At 53.9% G+C, this 20,686-nt stretch overlaps 1 protein-coding gene across 3 annotated transcripts in view; it reads right to left on the bottom strand.

Moving 5' to 3' along the window:
• Positions 1-20,686, bottom strand: part of ANKRD52 (ankyrin repeat domain 52) — a 387,356-nt gene that overhangs the window by 304,782 nt on the left and 61,888 nt on the right. For all 3 annotated transcript variants that reach the window (XM_078686163.1, XM_078686164.1, XM_078686168.1), the window contains exon 3: positions 2,735-2,813. In XM_078686163.1, the coding sequence (XP_078542289.1) occupies positions 2,735-2,813 (79 nt within the window). The remainder of the gene's footprint in view (positions 1-2,734; positions 2,814-20,686) is intronic.

Raw genomic sequence — 20,686 nt, 5'->3', positions numbered from 1 at the left:
GTTGTTCGTAGGACTTGTGTTGTATTGTCTAACTGAACTCGTTGTATTCTATCACAAACTGCAAGGGCAGGTGTCGAATAAATGGGAATATAGGCTTGACCGATGTAAAACCTGGCACTGGGTCCGGGGACATTTACAGCCGTGCTCCCTGCAGCTAAGTCTGTTTTGACTTAAATTACACTAGTAATCGTATGTTATTAAAACAGCTAGTTACGTCTCTAGGTAGTACTAATGGTCGAAGCGTTGTTTTTGAACGTACTGAAGCCATTAGCATCACATTTGCCATTTACGATGTAATGTGCCTGAAGGTGAAAGATATGTAATACAATCCCTTGACAGCTATGAAAAACATAGGGCCACAAACCGCTTTGCAGCCTTGCCTCCGAGCTGTGAGCGTCATGAATTCATGAATGCAATTGCACAACGCTGTGCTGCCTCTAGGCGCTGTGTGGTAGGAGAAGTGAAGGTGGTGAGTCACAAATGGATCAGAGAAGCGGAGTTGTTTCCCTGCCCCCTCGCTGTGCTTGCTGCGCTGTGTGTGTATGTGGCTCTGTATGTGTGTCTGTGGGTGATACACTTTGTGTGTGTGTGACTCTGTGTGGGTGGGTCTGTATGTGTGTGTAGTTGGCTCTCTCTCTCTCACTACCTCACTCTCTCTCACTAACTCACTCACTCTCTCACTAACTCACTCTCTCTCTTACTAACTCACTCTCTCTCTCACTAACTCACTCTCCCTCTCACTGACTCACTCTCTCTCACTACTTCACTATCTCTCTCACTACTTCACTATCTCTCTCACTATTTCACTCTCTCTCACTACTTCACTCTCTCTCTCACTACTTCACTCTCTCTCACTAACTCACTCTCTATCTCACAGCTTCACAATCTCACTACCTCACTAAATAACTCTTTCAATACCACATTGCATCACTATCTCTACATACATCACTCTCTCACTACCTCACTCTCTCTCTCACTCACTCACTCTCTCACTAACTCACTCACTCTCTCACTCTCTCACTAACTCACTCTCCCTGACTCACTCTCTCTCACTACTTCACTATTTCTCTCACTACTTCACTATGCCGCGGCCAGGGCGACTGACGCTGGAATCTGGGGACCACGGTTCGATCCCCGGCTCCGGCGGCAGGGTAGCCCAGCAGCATGTGACTCTGGGCAATAGCTCGCTTAATCTTCCCGACGGCCCCCAGCGCCTAGAGACCCTTACGGGTGATTGTGCGCTTTACAAATGTGGACTATTTCACTCTCTCTCTCTCACTACTTCACTCTCTCTCTCACTACTTCCCTCTCTCTCACTAACTCACTCTCTATCTCACAGCTTCACAATCTCACTACCTCACTAAATAACTCTTTCAATACCACATTGCATCACTATCTCTACATACATCACTCTCTCACTACATCACTCTCTAACACACTACCTCACAACTTTACTCTCTCTCTATCTCACTACCTCACTCTATCTATTTCTATCTCACTCTCACTACCTCACTATATCACGACTCACTCCCTCAAAAATTCACTACATCACTCTCTCACTAACTCACTCTCTATCTCACTACCTCACAACTTCACTCTCTCTCTAACTCACTACCTCACTCTCTCTCTCTATCTCACTACCTCACTCTCTTTCTTTCTATCTCACTAAGTCACTTTCACTCTCTTTCACTACCTCACTCTCTCTACCTCACTACCTCACAAACTCACTCACTGTTTCCATCTCACTACCTCAGAACATCCCTCTCTACCTCACTCTTTCACTACCTCACTCTCTCTGTCTCTCACTACCTCACTCTCTATCTACCTCTCTCTCACTACATAACTCTCTCTACCTCACTACTCCACTCTATCTATCTTACTACCTCACTATCTCACAACGTCTCTCTCTCAAAACCTCACTACCTCACTCTCTCACTACCTCACTCTCTAGCTCACAACCTCACAACTTCACTCTCTCTCTAACTCACTACCTCAATCACTCTCTAGCTCACTACCTCACTCTATCTCACTAACTCATTTTCACTCTCTCTTTCGCTACCTCTCTCTCTATCTCACTACATCACAACATCACACTCTGCTTATATCTCACTACCTCACAACATCCCTCTCCCTCACTACCTCACTCTTTCACTACCTCACTCTCTCTATCTCACTACCTCACTCTCTATCTTCCTCACTCTCTCTCTCACTACCTCACTCTCTCTCTATTTCAATACCTCTCTCTCTGCTAATGCAATAGGTATCACATATGCAAAAAAATAAGCTAATGCCAATAGAAATGACAATGCCATTTATTTAGGGATACAAAAAAGATAAAAAAATAATGAGCAATACCAATAGCTCTACCTATAATATTGCCGAGACCATTGCATTGTAAATGCTTGTTTAAGGACTGGCACTCATGTTCTAAGACCAGCATTTATTTGTTCTCATCTGATATTTATCGAAAGAAAGGGAGAAACTCACAAATGGGAAAGAAGGCAGGAAAAGACTGAAAACATGCCTCAAAAGGGAAAGAGTGAGATAAAGGGACAGGGAGTGTCATGTGGATTAAAGAGGCCTGAGGTGGATTGAAGTCTGTGCAGCCTTGGTATTCTGGGACATTTATTTGCGCAAATCACAGCTTCTGAGCAGAGCTTTGGACACCAGCACTCATTTCTTTACAAATTAAGCACTGAATAGCAACACTGGTCTTTTTAGCAACAGTCCTCACCTGATAATATCAAGAGCTCGATAATAAAGACATCACCCAGATAGGCAGCAGCATGCAGTGGGGTTCGCCGTTCTTGGTCCTAAAAAGAAGGAGGACAGATAGGAGAGATGTCATGGTCAGTAGGTTCAGTGCTTCAATTATATAAAGAGGCTAATGAGCCAGAGTTCGATGCAAAAAAGAAGACTCCGAAATGGAGTTCTCTAAACAGGCATAATTTCTGAAGATGATGGAATAACAGTGGGGAAACCACTGCCTTCATCCCAGAAATCCTTCCCTGATTGAGAATGTTCTCATTTGAAGGGCTCTGAGCTTTATATCATCATCGTATTCCTAACAAGTGTCACACAACAATGCGTTTTACTTTGTGTCAAGCTTACCACAGGTTTAGCATAGGCCTTTAGAGTGATCTATAAACCCAATCACTATCTCTCTTCACCATCAGCTTCCTTTAACCTACATAGTCCAACGCCACGGTTCTGCCCTACCAAGTTTCTTCAACGCTGTGCCATTATGAGCAATGCAGGGCCTCGGCAATCACTGATATCCATGCTGGCACAGCATTGGTCAAATCTGTGAGGTTCCCACTTTATTTGCCTCCCTGTCTGGCCCCTCCACACTATGTCACCAACCAGCATCTTAAATAATGAAGGCCACATTCTATTACAAGATAAAAACTACAACTTGTCCACTGAATTATTTTTGAAACTGCAAAATGTAACGTAATGCAGCAGTAAAACCATAGTTATCTATTGATAAAAAGAATGTGTAGTTTATTGTAAAATCGACAGTGACATAATAGTGACATGTACCCTTGAAGGAAATAATTTGCTGGACTAGTTTCGCTAGAAAGACTCGACATGCTGCATCATAAAAATAAAATCCCACTATTTTTACTAGTTGCCACATTGGATAGGCAGATCCCTCTTTTCGCAAACAACAAGACAGAGTCCAGTTTTTGGGGGGGCGGAGAGGGGGCCTAGTCCAGAGGGCATTCAAGAGGGTTTCATTGGTAAACGGACATACACACCACGCGGCACATAAATACACAATGAGTTAGGGTCACTGACGTGCAGGATTCACTGTCGTTCTAGCACGTGGGAAACGAAAAAAATAACTTTAATAAAGCAATACTTTTTGACACTGAAAATACAGATTCACGCGTGGTGTGTACGTTCTGCCATCTAGTGGTTGAATAAAAAAAAAAAGTTCTGCTTGTTTTCTGAAAATGTTCATTGCGGAGTTGTCGACAGTAAGATCCTCTAATACAGACCCTCGATGACAGAGAGCAGTGGTACACAACGCCCGGAAGACTGGTTCCAATATTCGGATTGCGTTTGTGTCTTGTATTTGGCTGTATGTGCATGCTAGCTGGCTAGGATTTAGGCACACGAAACGCTCATTAATTGGCTCGGGGCGGAGGAGGGCTGATGTTTCTGCATGAATATGTCACATGCTGTACACTGGCTAGCCAGTAGTACCACAAGATAGGCGGTGGCTTAGGGGTTTTCACCAGTTCATCACTGCTTGTCTCACATACTCTCCTTGTGTCTGTATCAAGCCAGTGATGTTTTGTAACTTCAGGGTTCAAACGAGCAGCTATGCAGAGGTATTAAAGCTACAGTAGCCCATTGAGCCCTTGTAGTGGTCTAAATGCTAATCATGTGGGTACAAAATTACTACAACTAAAACAAAACTTGGTAACTGGCAGACTCTGGTTTGAATTCCGAATGAGACAAAGAGTTGGATGTTCTGTTTTTAGGTCTCGGACAAGCGTTGCACTGCGCAGCAGTGCTCGCGCAGCCTAGAATTATTGTCTCTTAGTAGGGGGCTTGAACCCGCCCCTCTTCTCCATTGGCTGGCTTCCTAAACAGAGGCCAGCCATTGGAGGAGAGGGGCATAACTCGGTTCAAGCCCTGACTTTTCCAGATTCGGGGGAGTGTTTTTTCTCTTCTTTCTTGTTTTTGTTCTCTCCTCTTCCCATTGGCTGGAATTTTACCTTCCAGCCAATGGGAAGAGGAGAGAACGAAAACCACGCCCCCGAATCTGAAAAAGACAATGCTTTCTCAGAGGCATTCCTGCCTCACCTCGGAGAAACATGGTCGTGTGGAGCGCTCCTCTCTTGCCTTTGAGAATGCAGTCTTTTTTTTAACATTATTGCATCGCGTGTTTTCAACTTAGAAGGCCAATTTCCGACTGAAGTGTTGTATATTTCTATCAGGCTCCGAAGTCAACAGAGGCTGTACTTCGGTATGGAACCTTACACCGTAAAGCCCTTCCGTTCCATAAATGTTACGCTGACCCTTTTGAACATAGCGGCCACGGTACAGGTAGGCAGAGGATGTAAACAAAATAATACTGAAAATGGTTCAGTTCTTGTTAGTTGTTAGCGCTGAAAAAATAGTTCTCGGCCGACATGCTTTGCAGTCTTTACCATCCGGGCCGCTCCGCTCCCTTCTGTCCCCACGCACCATCACCCTCCCCGGTTTTCTGTTTACTAATAGGCGGGTTTTTTTGTAAGGCAGAGACGTACGCATGACCCTCGATTTTAACTCCTCCTCAGCACCTTCGGATTGGCTGTTGACATTTTACGCTCCTCCCCTAAGGTGTAGGTTGCCTCTGATCGCTGGGAAGGAGGAGGTGGTTACCATGACGATGACGTCACGCCGGGTGAAATGCGCAGACGTAGTGAGCGCTCTGAAGATGGCTGCGGGTCCGCAGACAGGGGAGAGGGAGGTGAGGGAGGGAAAACAAGGAGAGGGGCTGAGAAGCAGAGAGAGGAGGAAAGAGAGTGTAGAGGGAGGGAAAGGAAAGGAGGGTTACAGTGAAAAGGAACAGGAGAGAAGGGCAGAGGAACCGTGAAAGGGACACACACGGGAGGGAGCGGGTCCCAGGTCCGTGTAACCCTCTATGACCCGCTGACGGCAGCGATTCCGGGGGCAGCATGAAGTTTGTGGAGCATCTTTCGGCCCACATCACCCCCGAGTGGAGGAAAAAATACATCCAATGTGAGGTAAGACATGTCTATATTACCCCCTGTACAGCACCCCTCTAACATTTCTCAACTGCGCCTCTTATTTAGAGTGCTACCATACCCAGGCCATCATAGCGCCCTAAATCTATCGGTCCCAGGCGTCAGCTCTCTGCGCACACGTGGCCTCTCGCTGCCTGCAGACTTTGCAGAGGGCGAAGGGCCTCTCAGCAGAAGCCCAGTAACCGAGAGCACTTCACACCCTCTCCTGAGAGGCACTATGCTGCCCGGCGCTCGGCCCTCGTCCTAAAGTGCTGTGACAACAGAGCCCCGGGGCGACACCCTGGGCTCCTTGACAAGCGGCGCCAAGCCTCCCCAGAACTCATCCGCAGACCAGGGCCAGTGGATGCCTCCGAAATGCTCGTCCGGGGGTTGGGGTGGGGGCTCAATGCCACGCCAACCTAAAGACTGTCTGCGCCCCTCATACCCGCAGGGCACTCTGGATGGCAAAAGCGCAACAGCTCCGCGGGGAGTGCCAGCCCCGCCCGGGGCCCGGCACTGCTCCGCAGAAGGCGAGACACGGGCCCCGCAGGCCTCGTGTACGGGGGGCCCCTCACCAGGAACGTGGCCCTGGACTTCCCTGCCAGGCACCTGCCCTCCCATGCCAACCTGTCCCGCCCTGGGGGGCAGAGCTGGTACTTCCTGCAGGCACGTGGGCAGTGCCAGCTGCTGACCAGCCGAGCCAACCAGAGCACGCCCTCGGAGAAGGACTACGACGAGGCGCAGGCAGAGGGGCAGCTCTGGGCATGGGTGGACGGTGCCAGGCTAAGCAACCGCGCCACAGGGGCCGCCCTCGCCTGGACTACCTGCAGTGCAAGCGGATTCAACATGCCTTCTCTGCCCCCCGCCCCTGCCTCCTGGGTGCGCTGCCGGAGGGGGCGGTGTGCTGGCTGTGGACTCAGAGGACTGCTCCGTGGTCTCAATGCTCTGCCAGACGCCCCCCAGAACCAGACGGCAGCCCCCGAGGGCAGCAGAAGCACTGGTGGCTGATCCCCCAACCCGGGCATCCAGGAGCAGCTGAAGAGCGTGCTCTGCCCCTACTTCCTACAAGTCGACACGTTCCCCTGTTCTCTACTCACTGGCAGCCGAGAAGGGGGGGGGGGCTGTCCAGATTCGACCATTCCTGGAGGACGAGACTGACCTGCAGCTGTGGTACTGGAGCTAAGGGCGCCTCATTAACCTCCACTCTGGGCAGGCATTGGAGGTGCCGAGTAATGGCTCTGCTGTGCTTGCTCTCCTGCCCCCTCGCTGTGCTTGCTCCCCTGCCCCCTGGTTGTGCTTGCTCCCCTGCCCCCTCGCTGTGCTTGTTCCCCTGCCCACTGGCTGTGCTTGCTCCCCTGCCCCCTGGCTGTGCTTGCTCTCCTGCCCCCTGGCTGTGCTTGCTCTCCTGCCCCCTGGCTGTGCTTGCTCCCCTGCCCCCCTGGCTGTGCGTGCTCTCCTGCCCCCTGGCTGTGCTTGCTCCCCTGCCCCCTGGCTGTGCTTGCTCTCCTGCTCCCTGGCTGTGCTTGCTATCCTGCCCCCTGGCTGTGCTTGCTCTCCTGCCCCCTGGCTGTGCTTGCTCTCCTGCCCCCTGGCTGTGCTTGCTCCCCTGCCCCCTGGCTGTGCTTGCTCCCCTGCCCCCTGGCTGTGCTTGCTCCCCTGCCCCCTGGCTGTGCTTGCTCCCCTGCCCCCTCGCAGTGCTTGTTCCCCTGCCCCCTGGCTGTGCTTGCTCTCCTGCCCCCTGGCTGTGCTTGCTCTCCTGCCCCCTGGCTGTGCTTGCTCTCCTGCCCCCTGGCTGTGCTTCTGCCCCCTGGCTGTGCTTGCTCTCCTGCTCCCTGGCTGTGCTTGCTCTCCTGCCCCCTGGCTGTGCTTGCTCTCCTGCCCCCTGCTGTGCTTGCTCCCCTGCCCCCTCGCTGTGCTTGCTCTCCTGCCCCCTGGCTGTGCTTGCTCCCCTGCCCCCTGGCTGTGCTTGCTCCCCTGCCCCCTGGCTGTGCTTGCTCTCCTGCCCCCTGGTTGTGCTTGCTCTCCTGCCCCCTCACTGTGCTTGCTCCCCTGCCCCCTCGCTGTGCTTGCTCCCCTGCCCTTCTGGCTGTGCTTGCTCCCCTGTCCCCTGGCTGTGCTTGCTCTCCTGCCCCCTGGCTGTGCTTGCTCCCCTGCCCCTCGCTGTGCTTGCTCCCCTGCCCCCTGGTTGTGCTTGCTTCCCTGCCCCCTGGTTGTGCTTGCTCCCCTGCCCCCTGGCTGTGCTTGCTCTCCTGCCCCCTCGCTGTGCTTGCTCCTCTGCCCCCTCGCTGTGCTTGCTCCCCTGCCCCCCTGGCTGTGCTTGCTCCCCTGCCTCCTGGCTGTGCTTGCTCTCCTGACCCCTGGCTGTGTTTGCTCCCCTGCCCCCTGGCTGTGCTTGCTCCCCTGCCCCTCGCTGTGCTTGCTCCCCTGCCCCCTGGTTGTGCTTGCTCCCCTGCCCTCTGGTTGTGCTTGCTCCCCTGCCCTCTGGTTGTGCTTGCTCCCCTGCCCTCTGGTTGTGCTTGCTCCCCTGCCCTCTGGTTGTGCTTGCTCCCCTGCCCTCTGGTTGTGCTTGCTCCCCTGCCCCCTGGCTGTGCTTGTTCCCCTGCCCCCTGGCTGTGCTTGCTCTCCTGCCCCCTGGCTGTGCTTGCTCTCCTGCCCCTGGCTGTGCTTGCTCCCCTGCCCCCTCGCAGTGCTTGTTCCTCTGCCCCCTCGCTGTGCTTGCTCTCCTGCCCCCTGGCTGTGCTTGCTCTCCTGCCCCTGGCTGTGCTTATGCCCCCTGGCTGTGCTTGCTCTCCTGCTCCCTGGCTGTGCTTGCTCTCCTGCCCCCTGGCTGTGCTTGCTCTCCTGTCCCCTGGCTGTGCTTGCTCTCCTGCCCCCTGGCTGTGCTTGCTCTCCTGCCCCCTGGCTGTGCTTGCTCTCCTGCCCCTTGGCTGTGCTTGCTCCCCTGCTCCCCTGGCTGTGCTTGCTCCCCTGCCCCCTGGCTGTGCTTGTTCCCCTGCCCCCCTGGCTGTGCTTGCTCTCCTGTCCCCTGGCTGTGCTTGCTCCCCTGCCCCCTGGCTGTGCTTGCTCCCCTGCCCCCTCGCTGTGCTTGCTCTCCTGCCCCCTGGCTGTGCTTGCTCTCCTGCCCCTGGCTGTGCTTGCTCTCCTGCCCCCTGGCTGTGCTTGCTCCCCTGCCCCCTGGCTGTGCTTGCTCCCCTGCCCCCTGGCTGTGCTTGCTCCCCTGCCCCCTCGCTGTGCTTGCTCCCCTGCCCCCTCGCTGTGCTTGTTCCCCTGCCCCCTCGCTGTGCTTGCTCTCCTGCCCCCTGGCTGTGCTTGCTCTCCTGCCCCTGGCTGTGCTTGCTCCCCTGCCCCCCTGGCTGTGCTTGCTCCCCACCTGTCCCCTGGCTGTGCTTGCTCTCCTGCCCCCTGGCTGTGCTTGCTCCCCTGCCCCTCGCTGTGCCTGCTCCCATGCCCCCTGGTTGTGCTTGCTTCCCTGCCCCCTGGTTGTGCTTGCTTCCCTGCCCCCTGGTTGTGCTTGCTCCCCTGCCCCCTCGGTGTGCTTGTTCCCCTGCCCCCTGGCTGTGCTTGCTCCCCTGCCCCCTCGCTGTGCTTGCTCCCCTGCCCCCTCGCTGTGCTTGCTCCCCTGCCCCCCTGGCTGTGCTTGCTCCCCTGCCCCCTGGTTGTGCTTGCTTCCCTGCCCTCTGGTTGTGCTTGCTCCCCTGCCCTCTGGTTGTGCTTGCTCCCCTGCCCTCTGGTTGTGCTTGCTCCCCTGCCCCCTGGCTGTGCTTGTTCCCCTGCCCCCTGGCTGTGCTTGCTCTCCTGCCCCCTGGCTGTGCTTGCTCTCCTGCCCCTGGCTGTGCTTGCTCTCCTGCCCCCTGGCTGTGCTTGCTCCCCTGCCCCCTCGCAGTGCTTGTTCCTCTGCCCCCTCGCTGTGCTTGCTCTCCTGCCCCCTGGCTGTGCTTGCTCTCCTGCCCCTGGCTGTGCTTATGCCCCCTGGCTGTGCTTGCTCTCCTGCTCCCTGGCTGTGCTTGCTCTCCTGCCCCCTGGCTGTGCTTGCTCTCCTGTCCCCTGGCTGTGCTTGCTCTCCTGCCCCCTGGCTGTGCTTGCTCTCCTGCCCCCTGGCTGTGCTTGCTCCCCTGCTCCCCTGGCTGTGCTCCTGCCCCCTGGCTGTGCTTGCTCTCCTGCCCCCTGGCTGTGCTTGCTCCCCTGCTCCCCTGGCTGTGCTTGCTCCCCTGCCCCCTGGCTGTGCTTGCTCCCCTGCCCCCTCGCTGTGCTTGCTCCCCTGCCCCCCTGCCCCCCTGGCTGTGCTTGCTCTCCTGCCCCCTGGCTGTGCTTGCTCCCCTGCCCCCTGGCTGTGCTTGCTCCCCTGCCCCCTGGCTGTGCTTGCTCTCCTGCCCCCTGGCTGTGCTTGCTCTCCTGCCCCTGGCTGTGCTTGCTCTCCTGCCCCCTGGCTGTGCTTGCTCCCCTGCCCCCTGGCTGTGCTTGCTCTCCTGCCCCCTGGCTGTGCTTGCTCCCCGCCCCCTCGCTGTGCTTGCTCCCCTGCCCCCTCGCTGTGCTTGTTCCCCTGCCCCCTCGCTGTGCTTGCTCTCCTGCCCCCTGGCTGTGCTTGCTCTCCTGCCCCTGGCTGTGCTTCTGCCCCCTGGCTGTGCTTGCTCTCCTGCCCCTGGCAGTGCTTGCTCTCCTGCTCCCTGGCTGTGCTTGCTCTCCTGCCCCCTGGCTGTGCTTGCTCTCCTGCCCCTTGGCTGTGCTTGATCTCCTGCCCCTTGGCTGTGCTTGCTCCCCTGCCCCCTGGCTGTGCTTGTTCCCCTGCCCCCTCGCTGTGCTTGCTCTCCTGCCCCCTGGCTGTGCTTGCTCTCCTGCTCCCTGGCTGTGCTTGCTCTACTGCTCCCTGGCTGTGCTTGCTCTCCTGCCCCCTGGCTGTGCTTGCTCCCCTGCCCCCTGGCTGTGCTTGCTCTCCTGCCCCTGGCTGTGCTTGCTCTCCTGCCCCTGGCTGTGCTTGCTCCCCTGCCCCCTCGCAGTGCTTGTTCCTCTGCCCCCTCGCTGTGCTTGCTCTCCTGCCCCCTAGCTGTGCTTGCTCTCCTGCCCCTGGCTGTGCTTATGCCCCCTGGCTGTGCTTGCTCTCCTGCTCCCTGGCTGTGCTTGCTCTCCTGTCCCCTGGCTGTGCTTGCTCTCCTGCCCCCTGGCTGTGCTTGCTCTCCTGCCCCCTGGCTGTGCTTGCTCTCCTGCCCCCTGGCTGTGCTTGCTCCCCTGCTCCCCTGGCTGTGCTTGCTCCCCTGCCCCCTGGCTGTGCTTGTTCCCCTGCCCCCCTGGCTGTGCTTGCTCTCCTGCCCCCTGGCTGTGCTTGCTCCCCTGGCTGTGCTTGCTCCCCTGCCCCCTCGCTGTGCTTGCTCTCCTGCCCCCTGGCTGTGCTTGCTCTCCTGCCCCTGGCTGTGCTTGCTCTCCTGCCCCCTGGCTGTGCTTGCTCCCCTGCCCCCTGGCTGTGCTTGCTCCCCTGCCCCCTGGCTGTGCTTGCTCCCCTGCCCCCTGGCTGTGCTTGCTCCCCTGCCCCCTCGCTGTGCTTGTTCCCCTGCCCCCTCGCTGTGCTTGCTCTCCTGCCCCCTGGCTGTGCTTGCTCTCCTGCCCCTGGCTGTGCTTGCTCCCCTGCCCCCCTGGCTGTGCTTGCTCCCCCCCTGTCCCCTGGCTGTGCTTGCTCTCCTGCCCCCTGGCTGTGCTTGCTCCCCTGCCCCTCGCTGTGCCTGCTCCCCTGCCCCCTGGTTGTGCTTGCTTCCCTGCCCCCTGGTTGTGCTTGCTTCCCTGCCCCCTGGTTGTGCTTGCTCCCCTGCCCCCTGGTTGTGCTTGCTCCCCTGCCCCCTCGGTGTGCTTGTTCCCCTGCCCCCTGGCTGTGCTTGCTCCCCTGCCCCCTCGCTGTGCTTGCTCCCCTGCCCCCTCGCTGTGCTTGCTCCCCTGCCCCCCTGGCTGTGCTTGCTCCCCTGCCCCCTGGTTGTGCTTGCTTCCCTGCCCTCTGGTTGTGCTTGCTCCCCTGCCCTCTGGTTGTGCTTGCTCCCCTGCCCTCTGGTTGTGCTTGCTCCCCTGCCCCCTGGCTGTGCTTGTTCCCCTGCCCCCTGGCTGTGCTTGCTCTCCTGCCCCCTGGCCGTGCTTGCTCTCCTGCCCCCTGGCTGTGCTTGCTCCCCTGCCCCCTCGCAGTGCTTGTTCCTCTGCCCCCTCGCTGTGCTTGCTCTCCTGCCCCCTGGCTGTGCTTGCTCTCCTGCCCCTGGCTGTGCTTATGCCCCCTGGCTGTGCTTGCTCTCCTGCTCCCTGGCTGTGCTTGCTCTCCTGCCCCCTGGCTGTGCTTGCTCTCCTGCCCCCTGGCTGTGCTTGCTCTCCTGTCCCCTGGCTGTGCTTGCTCTCCTGCCCCCTGGCTGTGCTTGCTCTCCTGCCCCCCTGGCTGTGCTTGCTCCCCTGCTCCCCTGGCTGTGCTTGCTCCCCTGCCCCCTGGCTGTGTTTGTTCCCCTGCCCCCTCGCTGTGCTTGCTCCCCTGCCCCCCTGGCTGTGCTTGCTCTCCTGCCCCCTGGCTGTGCTTGCTCCCCTGCCCCCTGGCTGTGCTTGCTCCCCTGCCCCCTCGCTGTGCTTGCTCTCCTGCCCCCTGGCTGTGCTTGCTCTCCTGCCCCTGGCTGTGCTTGCTCTCCTGCCCCCTGGCTGTGCTTGCTCCCCTGCCCCCTGGCTGTGCTTGCTCTCCTGCCCCCTGGCTGTGCTTGCTCCCCTGCCCCCTCGCTGTGCTTGTTCCCCTGCCCCCTCGCTGTGCTTGTTCCCCTGCCCCCTCGCTGTGCTTGCTCTCCTGCCCCCTGGCTGTGCTTGCGCCCCCTGGCTGTGCTTGCTCTCCTGCCCCTGGCAGTGCTTGCTCTCCTGCTCCCTGGCTGTGCTTGCTCTCCTGCCCCCTGGCTGTGCTTGATCTCCTGCCCCTTGGCTGTGCTTGATCTCCTGCCCCCTGGCTGTGCTTGTTCCCCTGCCCCCTCGCTGTGCTTGCTCTCCTGCCCCCTGGCTGTGCTTGCTCTCCTGCTCCCTGGCTGTGCTTGCTCTACTGCTCCCTGGCTGTGCTTGCTCTCCTGCCCCCTGGCTGTGCTTGCTCCCCTGCCCCCTGGCTGTGCTTCCTCTCCTGCCCCCTGGTTGGGCTTGCTCCCCTGCGTCCTCGCTGTGCTTACTCCCCTGCCCCCTGGTTGTGCTTGCTCCCCTGTCCCCTGGTTGTGCTTGCTCCCCTCCCCCCTGGTTGTGCTTGCTCTCCTGCCCCCTGGCTGTGCTTGCTCTCCTGCCCCCTGGCTGTGCTTGCTCTCCTGCCCCCTGGCTGTGCTTGCTCCCCTGCCCCCTCGCTGTGCTTGCTCCCCTGCTCCCTCGCTGTGCTTGCTCCCCTGCCCCCTGGATGTGCTTGCTCCCCTGCCCCTCGCTGTGCTTGCTCCCCTGCCCCCTGGTTGTGCTTGCTCCCCTGCCCCCTGGTTGTGCTTGCTCCCCTGCCCCCTGGTTGTGCTTGCTCCCCTGCCCCCTGCCCCCCTGGCTGTGCTTGCTCTCCTGCCCCCCTGGCTGTGCTTGCTCTCCTGCCCCCTGCCCCCTCGTTCGTTGTGCTTGCTCTCCTGCCCCCTTGTTGCTTGTGCTTGCTCTCCTGACCCTGACCCTGCCCCCTCGTTGCTTGTGCTTGCTCTCCTGCCCCCTCGTTCGTTGTGCTTGCTCTCCTGCCCCTGCCCCCTGTGTGTGGGTGCTAATGCAATAGGTCTCGCATATGCAAACAATTAAGCTATTGGCAATGTAAATGACAATGCCATTATTTATGATTTAAAAAAAAATTAAAAAATGTCATGAGCAATGCCAATAGCTCTACCTTTAATAATGCCGAGACCATTGCATTGTAAATGCTTGTTTATTTCTTTTGTCCTGGGTACATAATCTATTGTGATATCTGCAGCCTTTTATAAATGCCACACTGAAACTGAGAGCAACATTAGCTCAAGAGAATGCCATCACTGCTCAGTAGCTGGTTGTTTTTTGTACGGGTTCCTAGTTTCCCAAGGGCAATGGGGTGAAATATGAAGACATGGTCTTTGTCGGCTGTCTTTACACAAAGCAGTGCCCTAGATGCATTTCATTGGCAGCACAATTTCCTGCACGTATTTACTTGAGGAAAATACATACCCAATTTACTCCAAACCTGTGATCTAAAATCAGGCGCAGACTCTGTTAAATTCAGTATGATACTCAGAACAAAGACGTTTATGCTTGTTATCCAACTGTCTATTTAATGTGAAAGGACAACATGCTCTTGTGCAGTCTTATGAATGGACCTCCAACAGGCAGGACATGCAACTCAATAACATTTGAGTCACATAAAAGTGCATCCTAAGATAACCTTAATTGTTATGTTTTTCATTAGTCATACCCACCGATATGTACTTTTTTCCTACGAACTAATGTCTCCATATTTAAAGGGTCTTCGACTTAAACCTTCCAAAAGGTGTATCCTGAGGTCCATCATTGTGCCTTGGCAGAGAACAGTTATAGACACTGTGCTTGTCAATCAAAAGTAACCTTCTACAGCTGCCTGGGCCAAATGTAAGTGTTTTCCACATGCCCCCCAAAATTCGCAACAACTTTACATACTCTTTAAATGACCATCTATAACATTTGATTCAAGTGCAGTTGTTGATGTTGACATAGAAGTAGTTCACAGCCAGCAAGACAAATTAGTAAGTTAAGCATGTGCTGCAGATATCTGGTGTAATTTGCAGGCCACAATGTTGAATCCAGTAGAGTTAAGTCAGCCCCTTCCATTCACTGTAAGTTAAGAAAGCTAGTACCAATCAGGCTGGTAATGCCGGTTACCTACAATACTTAAAAATAACAACACTGCTTAAATGCCTTAAAAAGAAGTGTTTATCATTATTTCCTCAAACTTGTCTGCATGTTTCCCTGTGACAAGGCTCAATGGTGGAAAAATCTGTAATGGTCAACCCCCAGCGTCAAAACTGAGAAAACCAAATAGAACTTTACAACCCAAATGTATTTATGAAAAACATATGCTGAATGGGATCAAAGGCATAGAGCGCAATGGCAGTCCAGAAAGCAAGAAACAAATCAGTTTTCATATGCTGCTCAAGTCAGCGCACTACATTAACGCCATAGGAAAGAATATTTTATACCAATTATCTTTTTGCCTCTATAGATATTCCCATAAGCAGCTTTTTTTCCGAGGACTGGAATCACAAACGTTCTACTGGCGCGGGGACACACTGTTTTTGGGTAACCAGGCGCTTTATAAATGGTTTTATTATTATTATTATTACTGGCTGCTTAGATCAGAATTTTCTAAGCCGACTGATCATTTTTAAGTAAATAGCTTGTTGTAGCAGTCTATTTGTGAGCGCTTGGTAAATTAAGCAACAGCCTGCCAAGCATTGTCTTCAAAGAAAAGGTAGAGTATAGCTAGAAACTGAATGTAGTTGCCAAAGTGTTTCCGTAGCATTAACCTGATATTCAAAGGTAAAAAAACCATTTAGGATTTCACTTTCTTTATCAGAATGATGACTACCACACCATTATCTAACCATCTTATTGCTGTGCGCTGGTGACGTTTTGCAGAATTAAGGGGTTGGCTAATTGCCTGTCACTCAGTCAAGATGGCTATCTACTAATAGATTGTGTTTCTGGTGCCTTCAAAGAGGTGGCCCATAATTGGAGGGGCACCTCAAAAACATGAACCTGTTTTTCCCTTCAGCAAAACCACTAACGCACACAATACTTGCCTGTTGATATTAAAAATATTGCAGAGAAGCTATGGCATAGTGCAGTTCACCACTTCAGCCAGCCGGGCAGCAAAATGTCATGTTCAAGACTGACCAACAGCATTAGTACGGCCAGTGAAGCCCTACTTTCCAGGAAAACTAACTGCTCTCTTCAATAAGTGCAGTCAATACCTCTGCCAGGTCTAGCACCAGCCTGTTTGCTCCCCTATGTTATGTTATGTTATTTGCATTTTAATGCGCACAGCTGCTCCAGCGAAGGAGCGTCCTGGCGCAGGGAAAGGGTAGACACAACACAACACTAGATCCAGTAACAAAAAGCAGAAGCATTAAAACAGGGAGCAAATTAAAACAGGAAGGTTTTCAAAGCCCTACGAAAGGATATTAAATCATTCAAGAGGCGGATACTCCAGAAACTGGGGCAAAGCATGCAAGGTCTGCCAGAGCAGGGACAACTTTTGAAACCGCATGATGTAAGACTCTTAATCACATTTGGGAAATTGATTTCTACGAAAGTGGCGTTGATCATTTTGGTGGTCACTGAGAAATGAACCACACACTGTTTTTCATTCCAAGTGACAAGCAAAGGTCACCTAGGTGCTAGATGCCATTTGGACTTCCTATAATGAATACCATGTCTGGTGGAAAAATGTGTTTCAACCCGAATGTTGGCGATGGGACTATCGATTTTCAACTTGATTAAGCCTGATCTGTTCAATAGGTAATGGTCAGACGTGGTTGTGAATACATAGCCCAGCAGAGAAGCAACCTTCTGAAATAAGTATCTCTGACTCTTAGCATGTGCATCTGACGAATAGTCTTGGCTAGATGTGTTAGAAATGACTACCTTCTTTAAGATTTTAAATATCTCTCTTGTAAAGTTCCATGCTGTAGAAATTCTCTTGGAATAGCACTGCTGCTTGTCCTCTTTAAAATACTCCTAGCTATCAGGACATGCACAGCATGTAAAGCAAATTGATTTTATTCTGGAAAAACTGAGTAACATGGAGTGAAAGGGGGCAGGGAAGAAAAACAATAAGTGCTTTTAGATTCTGGGTTGTGTGGTGAGCATGAAAATGGTCAAGGTCCTTGGATAAGGTCATACGGGCGGGGGGGAGGGAGGAGAGTCACCACAGAGCGAGCAGAGGGAAAGTAGGGTAAAGATAATTCTTTAGGTGGGTCTCAAGTTCCTCCTGAAAGGCTCGCGGGATGGGCAAGGACTTATATTCAGGAGGAGTGAGTTCCAAAGTATGTTGGCGTGGACTGTGGAGGCTAAAAGCTGGAAGTAAAGCTTTATTTTCTGCAGCTGGCGGAATCTGGGCCACTTTAACTTAGCATGAAGATGTAGGAGGAGATCTTAGTTGGTGAGTAGGACTTCCAAGAGTTCTAACTGTCCAATAAAATGTAGACAGAGGACGGGGCGGGGACAACAATCTACAGGAAGCATGCGTTGAACACAGCTGTTTATGTGTGCAAATTGATATCTGTCTGAAGAGAACCAGTTCAGGACAGAGTAAACAAAGTGTCCGCGCTATATAAAACTTTATAAAGAAAGAAAGAAAGAAAGAAATATAGACTAAGAGGCCCTGTTGAGCAATGGCGTTAAAAGCAGTCCAAGGCGCCAAAAACAACAAATAGTCTCCCAATGTCTACAGTTCCAAGGACGTCTTACACAACCCTGATTGTTATGGTTTACGTGCTGGAGCTTCGAGTAGCTGACTGTAATCTGCATGCTCTCATAGATGGATGTTAACTACCCTTTCCAGATTCTAGTTCATGAAAGGGAGACAGGTGTGAGAAGAACAGCTGGCGCTTTCACCTGAATTGTTTTTAGGTCAAGCTGGTGTTAGCAGCGCGAAGCGTTGCGTCCAGCGAAAGATCTTTTGTTATCCACTTGCTGGGAATGTTGGACAGAGGATGGGCACGCGCAGGCGATTTCACCATGTGTGCGCACACGTTCACCCACGCGACGTGCACATCTCCTGTCCCAGATTCCCAGCAAGTGGATAACACATACACACCCTCACACACTCACCGGGCACACGCGGGGCTTCCCTCACTGGGGGGGCGGGCACGGGTAACGTGCCTCGAGCCCCCCCTCTTCTCTCCCCAGACTCATCGCGGCAGCGGTCCAGGCCCAGCAGCAGGCGGGGCTCTCCCTTAGCACGGGAGCCCCGCTGGGACACACGCTGGCTCCCTCCTCATCACAGGAGCGCGGGGTAGGCTCCCGTACGCTTCCTGTCTGTGCTGGTGGCCCCGCCTTCAAGCAGGCAGTCCCGCCTGGCTTCCTGTGTCTCGCAGAACACCGACCAGTGTGAGGCAGGCTGCGGGGGCGGAGGCAGGCGGGAGGCTGTGCCGCCGACGCTGGGCTTGCCTCCCCCACTCGCACTCCCCTGGGGCTTCTTTATTGAACTTGTGGTGACACACAGAGGGAGACGCACAAAAGGGGTTTCTTTTCTCCTCTGAAACTTCGGTCTTGTGTTGCTTGGCGGGGGCGGGGCCGGGGACAGGCGCGCGGAGAGGGACAGGCTCGCGCGCTCCACTGCCAGGCGTTCCAAAGAGCCCTGAAAGGAAGCTGGCAGGGTGGTGTCTTTTTATTACCAGACAAAAAGCAGCCAGAGAGAACAGGAAATCAACAATGGAAGACAGATGCCCTTTCACGCATTATTTTTAAAAAGTCACTTCTGTCACCTCTAATACGTTGTGCTAAGGCAAAGTAATCTCCAGATGAATGAATAGAATTTACAAGCACTTCTTACTGTTAATTTTGTGGAATGCATTTGAGCACAACTAACACCTGTCAATTACATCTTTATACGTACTCGGCAATTGTAAATTCAGTTTACATTTGTACTGTGACACTCCAATATGTCATTCAGGTATAGTCTGACGCACAGAGGATTTATAAAGTCATATGTTTTTGTGGCCGCAAATGCATAAAACAATTGCTGAATATATGCCATCCTTTTAAAAAATGCAACATAAACTAACACATAGGAAAACTGAGGGACTTCTTCAGCCTCTTCCTGCACCCATTCAGTCATGGGCACGGCATCCATGGATTTTATTGTAGTTGTACGTCCACCTGACTCGTGTACTGTCTTGTAAATAGTTGTGGATCTCTTCACTAAAGTAGGGCATTTCATTAGGTTAAATTAAGGTGTCACAAAATATTGCCAAAAATGTTATGAAGGAAATAATCTACCTTCGTGTCCTGCCTGCTGCCACCGAGTCAGATTGTAGTTCGAAATTCATTCCACAGCTTTCTCAAGGTGTCACCATTTTACAACACTTGTGATAATCATGCCTGTATACTTCCACTCGATGTGCCCTCTGAAAGCGTATCATCAGACACTCATACATACACATCCAGTCTGAACGAACCCTTCTTTACGTTGTTAGGCGACACCGGGAGCATGTGAAAACTATCAGCTGTCAGACACGCCTCACATCTGGTGTTTTAACATAAATTCAGCATGAAGTGTCAATGCAGTTTTCCAGTTGCCATGCCAACGTACAATACATGTAACACTCTTTGCAATGAAAAGATTGCTTTGGCTCTTTGATTGAAGGGGTATCACTTGTTTGATAACATTACAAGCACACTGCCGCACGCGTCACACTGCCGCACGCGTCACACTGCCGCACGCGTCACACTGCCGCACGTGTCACACTGCCGCACGCGTCACACTGCCGCACGCATCACACTGCCGCACGCATCACACTGCTGCACGCTGCACCCTGCTGCACGCTGCACACTACTGCTGCACCACACACTGCTGAACGCCACACTGCTGAACGCCACACTGCTGAACGCCACACTGCTGAACGCCACACACTGCTGCACGCCGCACACTGCTGCACGCCGCACACTGCACACTGCTGCAGTACTCACACTGCTGCATGCTGCACACTACCACACGACTAACATGCCGCACGCCTCACACTGCCGCACGCCTCACACTGCCGCACGCCTCGCACAGCTGCACGCCTCGCACAGCTGCACGCCTCGCACAGCTGCACGCCTCGCACAGCTGCACGCCTCGCACTGCTGCACGCCTCTCAACACCACCACATCACTCAGGGACACCACCGCATCACTCAGGGACACCACCGCATCACTCAGGGACACCACCACATCCCTCAGGGACACCACCACATCCCTCAGGGACACCACCACATCACTCTGGGACACCACCACATCACTCTGGGACACCACCACATCACTCTGGGACACCACCACTTCACTCTGGGACACCACCACTTCACTCTGGGACACCACCACTTCACTCTGGGACACCACCACTTCACTCTGGGACACCACCACTTCACTCTGGGACACCACCACTTCACTCTGGGACACCACCACTTCACTCTGGGACACCACCACTTCACTCTGGGACACCACCACTTCACTCTGGGGCACCACCACATCACTCAGGGGCATCACTCAGGGGCACAACATCACTCAGGGGCACTACCACATCACTCACAGACACCACCACATCACTCAGGGACACCAACACATCACTCAGGGACACCAACACATCACTCAGGGACACCACCACATCACTCTGGGACACCACCACATCACTCTGGGACACCACCACATCACTCTGGGACACCACCACATCACTCTGGGACACCACCACATCACTCTGGGACACCACCACATCACTAATACACCACCACATCACTCAGCCCAACCACATCATCACTCAGTACCACAACACCATCACTCAGCAGCACTGTTTTTGCTTGCTACCAACAAGCATTGCCATAGCCAATAGGACTCGCATTAGGAAAGTATAAGCTATTGGCTTTGTGAATAACAATGCTATTAATTTATATATTTTCAAAGCCAACACATATTAAAAAAAATTGTCATTTACAATACCAATAGCTCACACTTTCCTTATGCGAGACCTATTGCATTGCAAATGCTTGTTTATTATTCTGATTTTGAAGGTGACCATTTTTTAGGTCTCGCCGGGGCCAGCGCATGCGCTGCTCTGGGAGACATTTAGTAAATGGGTTTTCAAAGTGCTAACCACAGGTTTTTGCTGGCCTCAAGTGTGCGGTTATGCACGCGTGAACGTGCACAGCTGCCATCTGGCTTTCTGTACTGGCTTATTAAGCCTTACAGCGCGTGAATCATGCTCCTCTGCTCGCACTACCCCCTATCTTCTCCCCCTCCCTCCTTAT

Source organism: Lissotriton helveticus, chromosome 1_1, assembly GCF_964261635.1.
Source record: "Lissotriton helveticus chromosome 1_1, aLisHel1.1, whole genome shotgun sequence".
Lineage (NCBI taxonomy): Eukaryota > Metazoa > Chordata > Amphibia > Caudata > Salamandridae > Lissotriton > Lissotriton helveticus.
The sequence above is the reverse complement of the archived record's forward strand: the minus strand, read 5'-3'. Positions and strand labels throughout refer to the sequence as shown.